The sequence below is a fragment of the Lissotriton helveticus genome, chromosome 1_1 (assembly GCF_964261635.1).
Source record: "Lissotriton helveticus chromosome 1_1, aLisHel1.1, whole genome shotgun sequence".
NCBI lineage: Eukaryota > Metazoa > Chordata > Amphibia > Caudata > Salamandridae > Lissotriton > Lissotriton helveticus.
In genome coordinates, this window is record NC_136057.1 from 152,478,629 (window position 1) to 152,497,178 (window position 18,550).

The window sequence follows — 18,550 nt, forward strand, 5'->3', positions numbered from 1 at the left end:
CGGTATTTACCGAATCGGTATTTCCCATTCATTCCTATGGGCCAAAAGGCCCATAGGAATGAATGGGGAATACCGAATCTGTATTTACCGATTCGGTAAATAACGAATAGGTAAATTCCGAATCGGAAAGCTAACAAAAGTGAAACTCAAGTAGGCAGCCAATCAGGGGCCACCACTCTCCCCCTCCCTACCAGGAAGTGGATACACAGGCAGCTGCAACTAATTAGAAGCTTCTGGAAAGGCAGTTGGAGCTGAGCAGAGTGCAGGAGCAACAGAAAGGGTTTGGAGCACTTTTAAAAGTGAAAAATGACAAGCAGCCAAGAAAAAGATCAGCCTGAGAGGAGGAGGAAGCTGAAATTCGGCAGCATGGAGCTGCAGGTCCTTGTGGAGGAGGTGGTCAAGGTGCACCACAAATTGTTTGGCAGGCAGTCCCTCACTGTGGCTGAATGAGCCAAAAGAATAATCTGGCTGGACATCATGGAGAAAGTAAATGCCGTGGGGTGACCACCAGGGACATAGAGGACCTTAAAAAACGTTTCTATGACCTGAGAAGCCAAACAAAAAAGAAAATGGCAGAACACAAGCAGGCAGCAAAAACAGGCGGAGGCAAGAACCCAGCACCCCCCCTGACTGACCTGGAGGAGTTGGTGGCCTCAACCCTAGAACCAGACAGCATCTGCGGACTGGGAGAAGTAGACAGCTCGGCCAGAGCTGCAAGCAAAAAAGGTAAGACAAATGCACTGCATTCCCCCCAATAGCAACACCCTTACCTGTACCCTTAGTGGGCAAGTGAACCCTAGTCCAGTACTGCTAGCAATGTACAGGGCCAATGCATGATGCGATATGTAGACAGGAAATGTAAGGACATGTCATACAGCACACCAACCAACTAGTTCATGTAATGACTGCATACAGAACATGGCCAATGTGATAATTATTTAATTGTAGTGACTGTGAGACAGTAGCGCTTAGCTAATGTACGCTCATATGTCCACAGGTAAAAAGTCTCGCAGGCGCTTGCAGGAGGCCGAAGGGACACCACCTGAGAGGGAGGAGAGCCAGGATGCAGGACAAAGTACCCCCAACGTACCACAGGAGAAAGCTGCATCAAGTAGCCATGCATCTGCCCAAGACACAGAAATGGGCCAAGAGTTGCTGGCGTCCCCTAGCAGATCTCAGTCCCCCCTCCTGCTGTCAACACCAGAAATGCCAGCATCAGAGCATGATGTGATACCCCCATCACAACCAGGCAGGAGGCATGTTGTGGCTCCACTCCCCGATTTGGAGTCCGTAGCAGCTGATATGGAGGGTGACGGACAACAGAACTTGCCTGTAGTAGTGAGCCCTGGCACAGCACACTCCAGTGCAGGGATGGGCCATAGTACAGCAAGACGCCGCAGAGTGCAAGAAAGGCCAGCAGATGCACCAGTTGAGGGTCGAAGTGTGTTCCTCGGTCTTGAGGGGAGCATGGTGCGGATACAAAGGATGCAGGGAAGAGCCATCCAGGCATGCCAACGACAGCTGAGGTCCCTGAATAGTAATATTGGGGAGATAGGAAAGGGCATCAGTGAGATGGTACAGGTGAACAAGGAGATGGTACAGGTGAACAAGGAGATGGCAGCAGGGATACGGGGAATCAACAACTCGGGGCAGCTACTATGCACCAAAATAGACAATGATTTTGCTGCAAGGCACAGGGATAGGTATCGTGCACATGTCCAAAGTACAGCCATCAACCGCCTGGCCACAGCCACATCCCTGTTATGCAGGAGGAGCTCCAACATGCAGGAGGCCATGACACAGAACACTAATGAGGACACTTGGGGCATGGGCAGGATGACCAGCGCTCTTGAGGTGCTGTTGAATGCACAGACTGCACACACAGCTGCTCTGGATGTGCCTATAAGTGAGGAGAGCACAAGCAGGAGCAGCATTGGAAGCACCCCTGCAACTGAAACTAGGAGGAGCAGGCGCCATGCTGAGGCCACAGGCCAACAAGACAGTGAGCAGGTTGAACAACCTACTAGTGTCACCGGGAAGCGAGCAAGGAAATAACTTTCACAGTTCATGGTGAAGTTAACCAGAACTGAGAGCATTGCAGTGAAGTGTTTCTTGTTGCACTTTTGTGCTTTAAATAACCAACGCCATTACAAAATTAAACTAGTGCTGTAGCATACTACGCCTGTCTTTGTCTCCTTACTTACTTAAAAATTGTTGCGTGTGACCTCTTACCGTCTGTGTCTGCCATCAGTTGATGTTGCTCCTCCAGATGTGTGTGGTTCCTGCTTCCTCGTCGTCATGGTCCTCATAATCTGAGATTTCCACTTCTGTGCCCTTCTTGACCGCCAGGTTGTGCAGCATTGCACAGGCTGCAATCATTTTGCAGCAGGTGATTGGTGTGTACTGGCGGGCCCCTCCACTTTTATGGAGGCAGCGAAACCTGCTCTTCCACATGCCAGAGGTGCGCTCCACAAAGTTTCTAGTTGTTTTGTGTGCCCTGTTGTATCTCCTCTGACTTGGTGTTGTTGGGTTGAGGTAGGGTGTGAGGATGAAGGACCGGAGAGATATGCGCTGTCCCCTATTTTGAAAAAGGAATTGACATTTATCACATGCTCACACACATCCACCTGTAATACGATTCAAGTGATTTCCACACAGTGTCTCACCTAGCGAGTATCCTTCGCCGAATTCACCCGCAGTCAGGCGTGCGTAGATTCCACTGTTTTGGAAGATGTAGGAGTCGTGGGTACTCCCTGGGAATTTGCCTACTATGTCAGTGATCACGTATTTTGCATCACAGATCACCTGTACATTTATGGTGTGGGTGGATTTATGGTTCCGATAAATGTACTCTGTGGCAGCAGGTGGGCATATTGGTATGTGGGTACCATCAATGCAGCCAATGATGTTAGGGAACAGCGCCATCTGATAAAAGTCTGTCTTTGTCCTTAGCAGTTCTAAATGCGTAGCAGGGAAGCTAATGTAGTGCTGCATTCTCTGGAACATGGCATCAAGGAATTTTTTAAAGAAACGGGACAGACAGCTCTGGGACACCCCACCTACCGCAGCAACCACACTCTGGTAGCTACCAGATGCAAGCAGGTGTAGGCTGCACAGCACCTGCACATGAGGTGGGATGGCGTGCGCCCTTGGGGTAGGATGGTTACAAAAGTGGGTGTAGGTCCCTGATGAGGTCCAGGATTGTTTGTGGGGCCAGCCTGTACTTCTGTAGGATCTCTGGCTCAGTGAGCTGGAATATTGTGATCCTCTGCCTATACACCTGCTCCTCCCTCCTCCAGACCCTCTCTCCTTCTGCCTGGAGCCGTAGCCGCCTCGCAATGACATAGAATGCCGCTATTCTGGTGTAAGTGGTGCATTTTGGGTCATTTTTTATAGCCTGCACCTGGTTACCACCTGCTTTCAATCCATGGTAAATACCGACTCTTAAATACCGAATTTCATGCAAAATCGGTATTTAAAAGGGGACCTACATCTCGAAATTCATTTTTACCATTTCTTATTTACCGAATCTGTAAATTTTCCGATTCGGTAAATTTTCTGATTCGGTAAAGTTACCGATTCGGTAAATATACAGAATCGGTAAAGTCGAATCTGTAAATTTACCGAATCAGAAAATTTACCGATTCAGCTACTTTTTTGTCCCCTACATACCGAATGCCCAATACCGGTCGGTAATGGCCGAAATTACCGAATTTCGGCCGTTACCGACCGGTATTGGGCCACCTACATCTGGCCGATAATTCCTTATTGTGCATAAAACCTTATCTCCGATTCCGAACTCTTTCAACAATGACTGAAGAAGAGAGCGCTGCAGCAGCATTACATGCAAATGCAGCAGGGGCAAGAGAACAAGAAGGTACTATAAACATTTCAGAAAATGTCAGAAATGCACTCACTTTAAAACTAGCAGAATTTGGAGTAACAGCAAGAGGTTGGACTGTAACCTTCGTGATTGAGGCACACAAGTCATACAGGACAGAGGTATTCTATTCATGGGTTAAATTACCACCAGCAGACGCACGCACAAATACATTTCATTCTTACACTGAAGATGAAATACCAGAGGAATATTGTCCATACCAGGACAATGAAGTTCCTCTTACCTACCAGGAGCACATAAACTGGTTTAAAAGTGCCCTCTCACACACAACAGATAAAGTGAGACTCGGTCAGCTCGGCTGAGACGGAGCAACTTGGCCGGTCCTAGTTGCCTGTACACGCATTGACACAATGCCGGTAGCACACTTATGTCCGCTTCACAAAGAAGTAATAAAAACTTTACAGAAATCTGACGCAGTTCATCATGAGAACACTCACACTTCAACCTACAAATGTTACACCAGGAGAACAAATACAAGGAACTGCAACTAAAATAGCTCCACAAACACTAAACACAGTTATGGGTAAAATGCAGAATAAACGTGAGCAAATGTCATTCTGGATAGCTCAGAAAATAACACAGTTAGAGGCAGTGTTTCCACACACAGGCCCCAAGAAAAACACTGAATGTTGGCAATCTGCTTGCCAATGGGGATAGCACCCCTGTTGTACCTCTTGGGGTACAGTTTAGGACTCATGGTATCCCTTCAATAGCAGTGATACCAGACGTATTAAGACAAATACAGAATGAGTATGGAGCAGAACCTGCTCTGAACTTAGGGATGAAATTGTTAGGATATTTTGCACAGGTATCAACTATTATATTGACAAACATAAAATGAGAGGCAGCAGCATTGGCAATAAGGCAACGCCTGAGGGATTTCACTCCAATACAACAGGAGCGTGAATTATCTATAATTATCGAAGATACATATGCCAAATTAGGTAGAGATAATTTGGAAGCTAGAGCAACAACACCTCAACTCATGGGTTGACCTAAAAAGGATAACACCAAGCAAGCACCTGATTTTTCTAAGAAGAAATGGGAAAATAAAAAACAGAAGAATAGAGAGACTAGATCACAATCAAGGGGTGGGTCTCCTCAACAGGAGCCCTCCGAAAGGAGTTACACCTTAAAAATCGTGATAACATTAAAACACCCTGACAGGTATCAGGATACTGATACAGGTTCCTCTAGTTCCTTTTAGGAATCATGAAAACACTCCGAGAGGGAAGGACATCAGAACACTGACAAAAAGAGCGTACAAAGTCCAGAGATACGCAACGCGCTTCAGACTATAATATCAAAAAAGAAAACAAACCAAAATCAAAACCTCAATTTAAAAAGAAGAAAGCTGGTCTTAAAGTAAGAAATGCCAAGGATACTGAGGACTCAACTTCTGAACAGGAAATGGGCTCTGACAATGCTAGACAGTGAAGCAGAAGTAATAATAGCTCGCCAGAACTTGATGGAATTTCTGGTGACAGCGGCGTTGAATGAACATATCATGGTGGAGACACCTGATACTAGGGTGAGTGTCCCACACCCGTTAAATGAAATAACACTTCAAATGGAGGGGGACTAACCCAGAAAAATTAAAGGTCTCTTTTGGGAGAACCTGACTTATGGATATGACATCGTTTTGGCTGAAAGATTGGCCGCCTGAAATTGTTATGGAGTGCCCAAAGGGAGAATCAATGATTTTACTGGCTTTTTCCGACCTCTTTCCGGTATCAGTAAAACATTCATACGTGCAGGAGTGAGGTAGCACATGCAACCATGTAAGGTGGGATACTGAGTCACCTCACCATGTAATCCCAGTAAAATCTACTCTAACTCCACAGAGACAGTACCCAATAAAGTAAGAAGTGAAAAAAAAGTTAGGGAGATCTAAGGTCAACTTCAATACCAGGGTGTAATAGAGAATTGAATTGCACCTCTTCGATGAATAATCCTTTGTTTCCCATACTAAAACCTGACAATTCATACCATCTAGTTTAAGGCTACAAACATTTGAATACATGCATAAAGGCATTTGCAGTACAGAATGCACACAGTGCCATATTAATGAATAACATTGCGTGGAAAAAATACAAAAGAACACTAGGGGCCCGATTCACAGAACTAACTTAAGACAAATTGCTAAACTTACTACTTTTGGTATTCACAGAAGTTAGGATTTTGTCTTAAGACAGACTTAAGACAGACTTAAGACAGAATACTAACTTAAGTCTGTCTTAAGTCTGTCTTAAGTCTGTCTTAAGTCTGTCTTAAGACAAAATCCTAACTTCTGTGAATACCAATAGTAGTAAGTTTAGGATTTTGTCTTAAGTTAGTTCTGTGAATCGGGCCCAACATATCTCAAATGGATTTTTCTGCCAAAATATAGCGCCTGAAAGCAGATAATTCACAGAATTCTCAACTCTAGGCTCTCAGCATCAATTTGGTAGACTGCCCTAAGGGTATAAAAATAGCACCAGATTCTTCTCAGCTAGGGTAACAGAGTTACTTCAAAATTTTGATGAGGAGGTATTGTCCTATGTAGATGATATTTATCTGACGGATGATGATTTATTAACAACATCATTTTGGGATTCGCCTCTGAGGGCTACAAATTCAACTTTACAAAATCAAAAATAGCCCACCTCAATGTCTTATTTTTGGGATAAGAGCTATCATTGAAGGAAAAAAACTAGCAGCTAATTTTTTAGGCAAGTGTGCACTGCTCCAACCTCCAAAAACTCTGAAAAATGTACAATCCATATTGGGATTCCTAAATTTTGGCAGGACATACATTTTAGATAACGCAGAAAAAGTAAAACTTTTCTACAACTTAATCAGACCTGATTTTTCAATTAGACATTGGACACAGGAACACACAGATATCCGTCATTCCTTACAAGCTGATAGCTTCCAAATCCTTACATACACATGTAAATACCACAAATTTGGTGATCCGTGTAATTGCAGGTCAATCAGGGTACACTTACCTAACATTCAATGAAGGCGAAATGCTACCCATAGCATACAAATCACACGTGTACACAAATGGTGAAATGGGCTTTGCTTCTACAGAGAAAATGTTGACAGCAGCACAGACTGCTGTAGTGAGAGAAAGAGCACTGGCACAGGGGAAACGAATAATCGTCGTGACTCCAGTACCGGCCTTAGAGGTTGTAACAAAAGCTAGTGTTCCAAATACAAAAGCTCTACATCCACGATGGATACAATAGGCTAATTCTCTCACTGCAACAGATGTAGACTACAAATTTGATTCTACATTAAAAACACAAGCATTCCTGCGGTACGAACAAGAATATCCTCTCCCGAATGAAATAATGCCCCTGGATCGGTATGAATATATTATTTACACTGCTGGTTCTGCTCAGCCTGCCATAGGAGTAAACAGTAATATAGCCCAGCATGTGCGATTGTAAAAGGACGTATGCAGGAAGGCAAGGTCCATCCTAGTAGTATGAAGGCACAGTCTCTAGGGGACCGCATGGCATCGCTGGCAGAATTAAAAGCCCTATTACTTGCACTTATAAATACGGATCGGGAATTCCCCACACTTATAGTGTGGAACTCATTTTACTGTGTCCAGTCTTACAACGAATATCTTCACTACTGGGGTCAGAATGGGTTTAAAGACTCAAAAGGTTGCACAATAAAGCACAACTTGCTTTTGGAACAAGTGGCAGAGCTGAAAAAAGACTTGTCAAGAGCTCACGATACATACGCTGAGTCATCAATGTGATGGGGTTCATGTTGAAAAGAATTCATTGGCTGATGAAGCCAAGGTGGCAGTGAGAACTGCTGCTGTAGCTGCAATCACTCGTTCTAGCACAAGAATTGACGGACAGATAATGGTAGCTGTCATTGCTTCACGCAAAAACAGCTCAGCCATGACAAAAGGCTTTCCACGCAAGCACTCCTACAAGTTAGATGCAAAAAATATTCCATATGTTCAAATTCCAGGAGTGGGGGATTGAGTAATACCAAACATGGATTGCAGATTAGGTTTAATTCTAGCTGCACACGAGGGTCTGGGTTCGGCACACGCAGGGATTACCGGGGCAGTTTCTCTACTGAAACGCTATTGGTGGCCAGGTTTAACAAAAGAGACAAAAGCATTTGTCCTAGAGTGCGACATCTGTCAGCAGATGAAAGGTCGCACCGTAGCACGTCTGGTGCAAACACCACTATTAATATCAGACAGACCTCTCGCTTGTGCCTATTTGGACCACTGCAGCCCCTTACAATCTGATGGGGCTTGCAAGTACATCTTGGTGGAAGTGGATTAATGCTCTAGATTCCTGTGGGTTTGACCTCAGCATTCGGCTGATGTCCGAACTGTTATATCATGCAATTTTGGGAAGTTATGACTAGATTGGTTACGAACCTCGACACTGTCATAGGTGAAACAACACTTGTCCATACTCTCAATTGACATGGATCTTAGGGATTTTTTGCTAGGTCCCCAAAATCCACGTCAGAAATGCTTCCTATTCGCTGTTTATAATGAAATTTGGAAATGCTCTCAACAGGAAACTGCGGAGAGATTGCATGAAATTGACATTTAACTTAGAAAAGGCTTTTGCTGTGGTTGACAATGGTATGACCACACTAACATCCAGGATTTATTCACTGGGCAACACTGTCTTCTGCAACAGATATAATGAAACAGGATCTATCCATCTTACAACATGGACAATCACAGTTACGATCCATTCTATTATTAAGCAGGATGCTCCAATATTTGCGCTCAGGTCATGTGCCCTAGAGATATATTAACAGTACGTCTCTATTCTCCGCATATAATCTATCAGAGATAGACGTTACAAGTTTTAAGGGATGACTGTGAGGTAATAAGTCATCCTAGTTTTCCAGATAGAGGATGTGTGGTCTGGGATGACTGTGCGAGGTTGAGTCATCCAATTTTGATTCAGATGTTATAATTTTGAGATTACTGATGTGTTTGTTGTTGGGATGACTGTAGGAAAGTAGGATCTGCTTCTTATGGTTACCCCCATTTTTTGCATGATATGATGCTGTTTTTGACTAGTCTGACTGGAATCTTGCTAATCAGGAAACCAGTATATCTGCTTTCTCCCTAAGATCCAAGATTGGATACTGGGGTACCCTTGTCAGTCCCTCGTATATGGTACCCATGTACCCAGGGCATGGGTACCCCAGAGGTCTCCCATGGGCTGACGCATGCACTATGCCACCCATGAGAGACCATTCAAATGGAACAACATGCCTGCCATTGCAGCTAGTGTAAGTTGGTGCATGCACCACTTACTAAAGATATAGGTTTACTATATCTAAGGGTCACAGCACTTAAAACCTTTAAGTCACCCCTCTAGCAGACCTTCACAATCCTAATGGTGGGGTATTTGGTTCTAAGTGAGAGGGTGCCCCTGCATGAGCAAGACACCCCTGCAGCCTACGGAGTCCATTCTCCTGGCTTGTTAGTGAAGCAGCCATATACTATATAGAGGGGCATCACATGACTGCACGATGACCATCTAAAAAACGGCTGCAACGAATCCTATTATGTTTGTAATCAAACATGTTGGAATCATACTCCCACATCATAAACGGTGTCGAGGTATGATTTCAAGCATCAGGAGAGCCCTCCGTTAGTGTCTCAGCGTTACTGGTACCAGCCTTCTATTCCCGGACAGCACAAATGCCCTCCTCCTGCTGCTGAGCCAAGCTCGAGCAGGGGAAGGCAGAACAATAGACATCCTGTCACAGGGAGGTGTGACCACCTCCCATACAGGATTTAATGTATTAGGGCTGGGTGGTTGCACTTGCCAGCACCTGATAGTCTGCATGAGGGGCACGTTTGGTGTCCCTGTGCATAGTCCATTTCCAACCAGTCCTGGGAGCCGTTGGCTCCTGCTCTAGGGCAAAATTGGACAAAGGACAGAGGAGTAACCCTTGAGTACCCTGAAGCTTCCCAACCATTTCCTCAGGGTACTCAAGGGCTTACCTGGTCATAGGTCCATAGATTCGTCGTGGACAAGATTCAGATCTGAAACCACTGCACTTCTATCGCCTGGGCACTCTGGACTTCGCTTGGGCCTTACTTTGTCTCCCTTTCAGTCTGCTGCATCATCTGTGCCTGTGCACCATACAGGATCCGTGCAGGACCTGTGGAGCATCCAAGATACTTGGAGATAATCTCTCTTGAAGTGAAGGAGTCACTTCCCTGCATTCGCCGGCACCTCAACACTGCTGACCGGTCTGCTGATCCCGAGCTCCCGCAGACTCTGAAGGGTTCAACAACACAGGTGGTGGCTATCTACGTCTTGCAAGGCCCAAGCTGTCCTCTCACCGAGTTTGAGATCAGAATTACTTGTGATGCTGCATTAATCGTACCCCTGTGCACCGCATACTTTTGCAAGAGCATATGCTTGTTGGCAACTTTCCAACAAGTGCATTGGGCTCCAAGTAGCCCCAACCTCCGGCAACTTCTTCCACCAAGATCTTCAGCCACACCGCCTTGTTGGCACCGTAGCCTGCTCCTGTTGGTGAGCTGCTCGAGGTCGTCGCCTGAGGGTCCATTTGAGGGTCACCTTTGTTTTCCTTGGGCTCCCCTGAGTGCTCGGGCCTGCCCTGGCTCCCATGCTTGTGGGGAGTCTCCGGGACCTTGCTGGTCCCAACCGTGCACCTTCTTAATTTCCTGGGTGGGTTGCATTTGCCAAGGTTTGTTGGTGCTTGCGCTGGACACGGACCCCTTAGCACTCGACATCCTTCGTGGAACAGCTCGTATCTGGGTCCTGGTCATCCTCAGCGTCGCCTGGTCCTCGCAGCTGCAGAGTCAAGGTCACCGTCATCCTTCCTGAAGCACCCGACATCGGAGGGCATCGGTCTTCCAAGTCTCCTGTTCACTCCTGAGTGACATAGACACTGTCCCCTCTGCTTTCAGGTACTCCTCTTCAAGAATCCACGTTTGGATTCCTCCGGACACTTGCTCCTCTTCCAGCAGCGGCACTTTCCTGAAGTCCTCCATTGGGTCCATCAGCGGTTCCTGACTCTACTTCACACCTATGCACCCGGCTTCCCTGGGATAGGTAACTTGGATACCACGGTATCCACGGGTGGAGTGGCTCTCCAACCTTCTGTCTTCCACTGGATTTCTTCAGATCCACTAGGAAGGGTCCCTAATCTTTAAAATTCCTACCACGACTTGCACATAGGCTTGTACGGAGCATGCGGTCGTGTTCACACACTGCACACGCTATTTGTGAGGTCCCCATCTACTTACCTTGGGAGGTTTTGTGGGTCCCCAGCACTTCTACGACCTCTCGACATTATCCTAACTCTAGTCGTGGTTCTTATACCACTCTCTTAGTATATGGTTTGGTCTCCCCCTGGGGCCCACTGTATATTAGTGCTATTTACTGTGATTTCTTTGCTAAAGTATTGTGTGCTTGGTGTCTATCTCCGTGTAGAAAATATTGTAACGTACTAGTGTTCTATATTAAAGACATATTTCTTTTTATACATACTTTGTGTGGTTCCTTTTCATTTAATCTATACTATAAGATTGCATTCTGGTAAAACAAGCTGTTTTACACTCCTTCAAGACTAAGCCTGAAGGTTGCTCTCCACAGCTTCCACTTGGATACTTTCTAAGGTTGTCTGAGACCTCCTAAATCACCATAAGGGTTTTCCGGATAGTGCAAGGTGGCTACTTACATTGGTGGACATCATATACCAGGCCAGACTCTCACAATGAATGTGCATGGATAAGTCACCCGTCCAGAGGTGTTGCTGAGATGACGCTTTGAGATAAGTCACCCGTTCTGAGGTGCGGGTTGTTGGGATGACTGTGTGTGGATAGGTCACCTGTCCAGATGTGTTGTTGGGATCACTGTGCGTGGATAAGACACCTGTCCAGAGGTGTTCGTTGTTGGGATGACTGTGCGTGGATAAGTCACCCGTGGTCTTATGAGTATAAGAGTTTTTCTTTTGGTGGGTAATTGAGTGTAGTACTGTTTTGATGGTGTGTTGGTTTGTTGTTCGTGTTTTGATGTGTATTTATGATCTTTGTTGTTCTCTGCCGTGCCGCTTCGGTGTTTGTTTCCCTGTGCGCTGCCTTTAATGCTAGTCTGGCCAACTGGCGTGTTCTGTGGCATGTGGGGTTTGGTATGAGATGGGGTGTGGCAAAGTGCGGTGATGTCTACTGTGGTTTTGAAGGGGAAGAGATGTGGTGATATCTCTTTTATTATTTAGTTCGGGTACATGTGTGGTCTTTTATGTATCCATCTAGTACTTAGTGTTTTTAAATGCAGGGTTTCTTATGTATTACATCTAATTGTGTGGCCTTTTATGTATCCATCTGGTACTTAGTGTATTTACATGCATGGTTTCTTATGTATTGCATCTAATTTATTCCTATGCATTCGTCATCAGATTAGTTATTTGTTTTTGTTCTTCTGACCTTAGATATGTTAAAGTTTATTAAACATTTCTGTATTAAGATTTGTTGACGAAACGTAATTTAATATTAGTCGTTGGTTTTGCATTGCATAAGAAAGGGAGATGTATTGGGGTGATGCCCGTTGTGTATGTTGTTCTAAATACCTTGTTTACTTTTGATTCCTACCATGATCATGTGTGTCCTGTTGCCCTGGTTTCCGCGGTTGTCACTCTGGGTTATCTGACTGGACAGCAGTGTTTTCAGTGGCTGCTCTTCGTGGGATCTTCATTTGACAAGTAATACATCTACTTCAAGCCTTTTACTGCACCACAGTGTGTCCTGTCTTGCTGGGAGACACAGCCTATATGCAATGTTTTTGGACCTGTGGCTGCTTTGTTTGTGAACAGAAAAGCAAGCACACCTCGTCAGTCCTGCCACAGAATAGGCATTTCCCGTTACGGAAGGTTAACCTATTAGCTATGGCGTTATTCCCTTGACGTAATGGATCATGTTTAGTCATCCAATTTGTATTTTTATGGTTGAGCCTTGACCGAACGCTCCTTGGCCAGTTCCAACTCGGGACACATACTTCACAGACAAAAGCGTGGCGGAAGCACCGGTGGCCAGAAACAGCTACTGCGCAGGCGCACAACCTGTAGTCATCCATTCACGTGGCATTTGTGACGTCCTACCCAGGGCTTACGGGCGGAAGTGGCTTCCTTAGAAGCCGCGCGCAGACGTCCAACTTTGTCGTCATCATTTATGTAACGTATGGGACGACTCACGCATGGAGGGTCAGGCAGTACAGGCGGAAGCGGCTTCCCTCGAAGCTGTGCGCAGGCGCTCCCGGCAGTTGTCCTACCGGAGAGCTTCTCGGACCCGCAGGTGACGCTGATCCAGGAGAGTGGCGGAGTGGCGGCGTTCCCGGGGAGGACCGGCTGACACAGCCATGGCCGGGGTCTTCGACCTGGACCTGGAGACGGAGGGGGTCAGCGATCCCGAGGATCTGGTTAGTGGAGCTCAGGACACGGGTGCCATCACATTAACACCTGGGCATTAACAAAAATACACAGGAAGTGGATAACTTTGGTCATCAGTCTAGACAACACACCCTGGCATAAATAGATGTAACCTGGGTATTAATTGAGATTGGAGCCAGACACGAACGAATAGAACCACTCAAGGGCTTTAACAGAGAAACTTTTTATTTATTCGTTTAATACGTAGCCACGAATGGAACTAAAATTCATGAATTACTGGAGTTAATATCTGGGACAGCTACGAACCTACCAGGGCTTTAATGTATAGTCTCGGTTGTTAATTCACACCATTTCAGGATATTACTGAAATACTAACTGGGAACTTATAAAAATATCTTTGGGGTACAAATAAAGTTAGCACTCTGACATTAATTCGATTAAAAGTTATAAATGGAAAATAGAAGATTCATTTCACTAGGCAGTAATACAAATCAGTTCTAGTGGAAGTTCCTAGGTCAGCTGTGCCTAACCTGTGGTATGCATATCCTTTGGTGTCCCCAGCACCTATTCAATATGACATCTAACCATTATCTTCTGACTGTAATCATGAGCATTTAACTACTTAAAGGTGTCTCCTACTACGAGGAATAGTTTCATCAAATAACAAAAATACTTATTTGAAGTTTACTGCATTGCCTTAACAATGTAATGAAATATACCTATTACAATGAATAAACTTATATGTTTAAAACAAAATATCCTCCTGTAGCAAAGTACCCCTATTTGCATGGTTACCCCCATTTTTTGCCTGACCTCTGATGCAACCTGACTTGATGTTCCCTGGGTCCCTGCCAATCAATCAATCAAGCGTTTGTTACGCTTGGCTACTCAGCCGTAAGGGTCTCAAGGCGCTGGGGGGGGGGGGGGGGGGGAGTGTACAGATTCCAGTCCATTAAGGAGAGGGTCAGTCGAAGAGCCAGATCTTGAGGTCTCTTACGAAGATGGGAAGCGATGTTGTCTATCTGAGGTGGAGTGGATGGACGTTCCAGGCTTTGGCCGCGAAGAAGGAGCTGCCTCCCTATCTGGTTTTTCTGGTGTGTGGGACCACAGCGTAGGAGATCTGGGCTGATTGTAGGGTCCTTTGGGGTGCATGGAATTCGAGTTGGCTGTTCATGTATGCTGTGCCGGTATCGTTGAGGGCCTTGTGTGCGTGGGTGAGCATCTTGAAGGTGACTCTTGCCTCGATGGGGAGCCAATGGAGTGTGCGCAGGTGCTGGGAGATGTGGCAATGTTTGGCAGGTTGAAGACGAGTCTTGCGGCAGCGTTCTGTAGCTTGCGGGTGAGGTTTTTGTTTATTCCCGCATGGAGTGCGTTGTGGTAGTCGAGTCTGCTGGTGATCAGGGTGTGAGTGACTGTCTTTCTGTGTTCAAAGGGGATCCATTTGAAGGTCTTATGTTGGAGGCGGAGGATGTGGAAGCAGGAGGACGAGACTGAGTTGATCTGGCGGTCCATTTTGAGTCTTCCAGGACATGTTCTTTCCCGAAACTGTACCTTTGTACCCACAATTGGCACATTTCTGGCCACAGCTAAGCCCCTTGTAAAATGTACCAAGGGCACTGTGACCAGGGAAGGCATCTAAGGGCTGCAACACCTATAGTGCCACCCTTAGAGACCCTGCACCTTAACACCCACACACTGCCATTGCAGGCTCCGTGTTTTGGTGCAGATAAAAGTGAAAAGTCAACATGTCACACATCCCTGTGTGCCATGCCTACAGCCCATTGCTTGAGGCTTAGGTAAGCTACCCCACTAGCAGGGTGCACTAGCCCTCAGGTGAGGGTACAGTGGCATGAGCCCTGTACCCCCTACAGTGTCCAGTCCATTCTTAGACATTGTAAGTGTAGTAAAGCCATAAAGAGTATATGGTCTGGGAGTTAGTCATTACAAACTCTAAAGCTCCATAATCGCTTTACTAAACCTGGGAAGTTAGGTAGCAAACTTCTCAGCACATTGAACTCACACTGATACCAGTGTGGGATTTAATGTAAAATGCACTCAGAGGGCATCTTAGATATGCCCTCTGAAAAACAACCATCCCTGGTGTGGTTCCTGAATGGCTGCCCGCCATTTACCACCACCAGACCGGTTTCTGGACCCCTGGGTAGAGAACCTCCGTTCTCTGAGTCCAGAGACAAAGCCCATCCTGGGCAGAGGTGTCACGCCTCCTCCCCCCAGGAAGGTCTGGGTCCACAAAGGAGAAGCTTCAAAGGCCTGCCACCTTTAGAAACTGTCACTGCCTTTTGCTACCCCCAGCAATTGGCTCCCACCGGTTCTACCACCCCCTTTGGGTGGGAAAATCAGCGGGTAAACCAAGCTAGGAAGAGAAGTGTGCTCACCTTCGTCAACCCCACCCCTCAGGTGGGGATGGCGAGGGGAAGTACACATCTAAGTCCCCTCCATCTTGAAGATGAGGGGACTTAGCCAATTAGGGAGAGACTCATTAGTCCTGACCTGCTCATCCCTTTTAACGCCCCTAAGTGCAGTATTTAGGGGCGACCCTGAACCTTGTCCCCTCAGATTTGAAGAAGAAAGAAGGACAGAAGAGCCAAGCTGACCTAGGAAGAAGAGGACACCAACTGCTTTTGCCCCAGCCCTACTGGCCGGTCCCGTCTAAGACCTGCCTACAGCAAGAAACCCAGAGAGTTCAGCAGCCAGCAACTCCCAGAGCCCAGTGGACTTGCCCTGCAACCCTCTTACCAACTCTGTCTCCCGTGAGCACCGGATTTGCTCAAGCCAAGACTCGCACACAGAATCCGGATTCCGGCGAGACTGCAATTCTGTATATGACACCCACAGCCGAGTTCGAGCTCACCCGCTCACCCCTTTTAACTCCCCTAAATGTAGTATTTAGGGGCGACCCTGAATCTTGCCTCCTCAGATTCGAGGAAGAAAGAAGGACAGAAGAGCTGTGCTGACCCAGGAAGAAGAGGACACCAACCGCTTTGGCCTCAGCTCTACCGGCCTGTGCAGCAAGAAACCTAGAGAGTCCTTCAGCCAGCAACCACCAGAGCCCAGAAGACTTGCCCTGCAATCCTCTTACCAACTTTGTCTCTCGTGAGCACCGGATTTGCTCAAGCCAAGGCTCACACACAGAATCCGGATTCCAGCGAATCTGCACCACTCTACACTCTACTCCCGCGGCCCGAGTTTGAGTGGCCCAACACCCCAAGGTGGTATCCCGAGCAATCCTGACCTGGGATCTGGTGATCCCGACCACCCTCAAGCTCCACGACGACACCTGTAGCATCCGCCTAAAGAGCCCCCACGATCGTGACCGGAGCTGGTAAGAAAACCTGATTCCAGAAGACACCCATGCCCTGACGCCTCACGTGGGTGGGTGACCCAAACAACTGTGTCCAGGCATCCCCAAAGATCCCAGCTTACCTCTCCAGCCATTGGTCGCCTTCAGGAAGTCTCCTTGCCAGAGTCTGCAGCAACTTTGCTGAACCAAAGGTCTCCATTGAGAATCACAGAGTCGCCGACGTCTCCTTGGCCCACCGCACCAGGCTGTCCCAGAGCCGCTGGTGGTGCAGCTCCTGTGCTGATTGCTGGCCCGTGCAATGCTGACCTTAACCCCAGGAGCTTTGCACCCACACCCGAGTGGCCTGCTCGTAAGCAGTCCCTAACCAAAGATCCCCTTAGCCCCAATGGCTAACAATGGGCTCCTGCACTCTGCACCCAGCCGCCCTAGTACTGCTGGTGTTGCAACTCGAGTTCCTACCTAGACCTTGGGGAAACTTGGTCCTAACCCCAAAACTCTCACTTGTAAGATGTTTACTTACCTGTGAAACCAATAACTATTTTTCTCATAATGGAAACTATGAATTTTGGGCCTAAAAATGTTTCAAGTATTGAACTGTTGTTTTGTATGGGGAAAACAGTAACTGTAACTCAAGCCAAGAAAAGTCTTACTTATTATAGTGAGCTCCTTAGATGTGGTGTTTAGACATACAACCCAGTACTCATGGTAATCTAAAAATAATCAAAAAGGGTTCTAAAAAGTAATTACTGTGTAATATAACCTGCTTTTTAAAGCCATACCAACCTGTAAGAGTCCTAAATCTATTCCCAATTGCATTTCGGTGTGAAGGTCTAAAATTGAAAGTATATTTCACCTACTTGTACCAAGTCCTGCTTGGTTCTAGAAATAAAATACAAGTATATCTTTTTTTTTTTTATACTTACCTGGTTGGTCTGGTTTCAATCTCCGAGTGTGTGCATCAGTCTTTGAGTGATTTAATACAATTAATGCTTAACACACCCTCTGGATAAGCCTAACCGCTTGCCCACATTACCACAAAGAGAGCTGTTACTACTTACCTAATTTAGCCTCTGCTATACCTCTGGGTACTCCCTGGACTTTGCACACTATACAATACTTTGGTATAGTATATATACATACAGAGAGAGCTTCCTACACCTTTCAAAAACGTTTTTAGTCCTAAGCTGATTGCTAGTCAAAGACGGAGCGTGTGACTGTGCACTCGCTGTTCTCATTCAAACGCTTCTCGACCTGAACTAGCAAGCGATTTCTTAAATACTTATAGATTGCTTAAGATTTTCTAGAAAATCATTTGCATCTGAGAGCCACCGAGAGCCAGTGTTTTGACAGCTCAGTGATTTATGTATGAATATACAGATCGACTGTCCAAAAGGCCCATCCAGGATACACGTTCTCTCATCCACTGCTTTACATGGTTAGGCACGTACAGACTCCGGACATCTACACTTCTTGTATTTGAAAGGGGGCAGACTTGCACTTTTCAGCAACACTGATGTATTTCCGTAAGCAAAATACCATTTGCAATTATGCAGCAAGTACTCTGGCATTACAAACCCCCGGTGTCCTCATTTTATGCAACCTCTATCACATTTTATCACACAGACTCTCCATGTTTGTCCATACCAGATTAGATCAAACTTTATTTCGACGGTGAGACACAGCTATAAAAACACATTACAAACATTAAAATACATTGTTAAAAAAACATCTCATGATCACCGTAATAAAATAAATCTTATAGCGGCAAATAGAATGATCAATAAAAACACAAGCAGAATCCCCTTCAAACAAGTTAAAAGAAAATCCTGCCATGGGGCACAGTGTCCCACAGTCATCGTATACAGATCAAGCTGGCAGGATCAAACTATTAAACATCTGTTTTCTCCTGG

General features: G+C 46.1%; 1 protein-coding gene across 1 annotated transcript in view; it reads left to right on the forward strand.

Annotated features, from left to right (window-relative positions):
- The first annotated feature begins 13,129 nt into the window (after positions 1–13,129).
- The window catches only part of RPS6KB2 (ribosomal protein S6 kinase B2), a 172,505-nt gene continuing 167,084 nt past the window's right edge, over positions 13,130–18,550 (forward strand). The window contains exon 1 of the mRNA XM_078659228.1: positions 13,130–13,347. Coding sequence (XP_078515354.1) covers positions 13,288–13,347 — 60 coding nt within the window. The 5' untranslated portion in view covers positions 13,130–13,287. The remainder of the gene's footprint in view (positions 13,348–18,550) is intronic.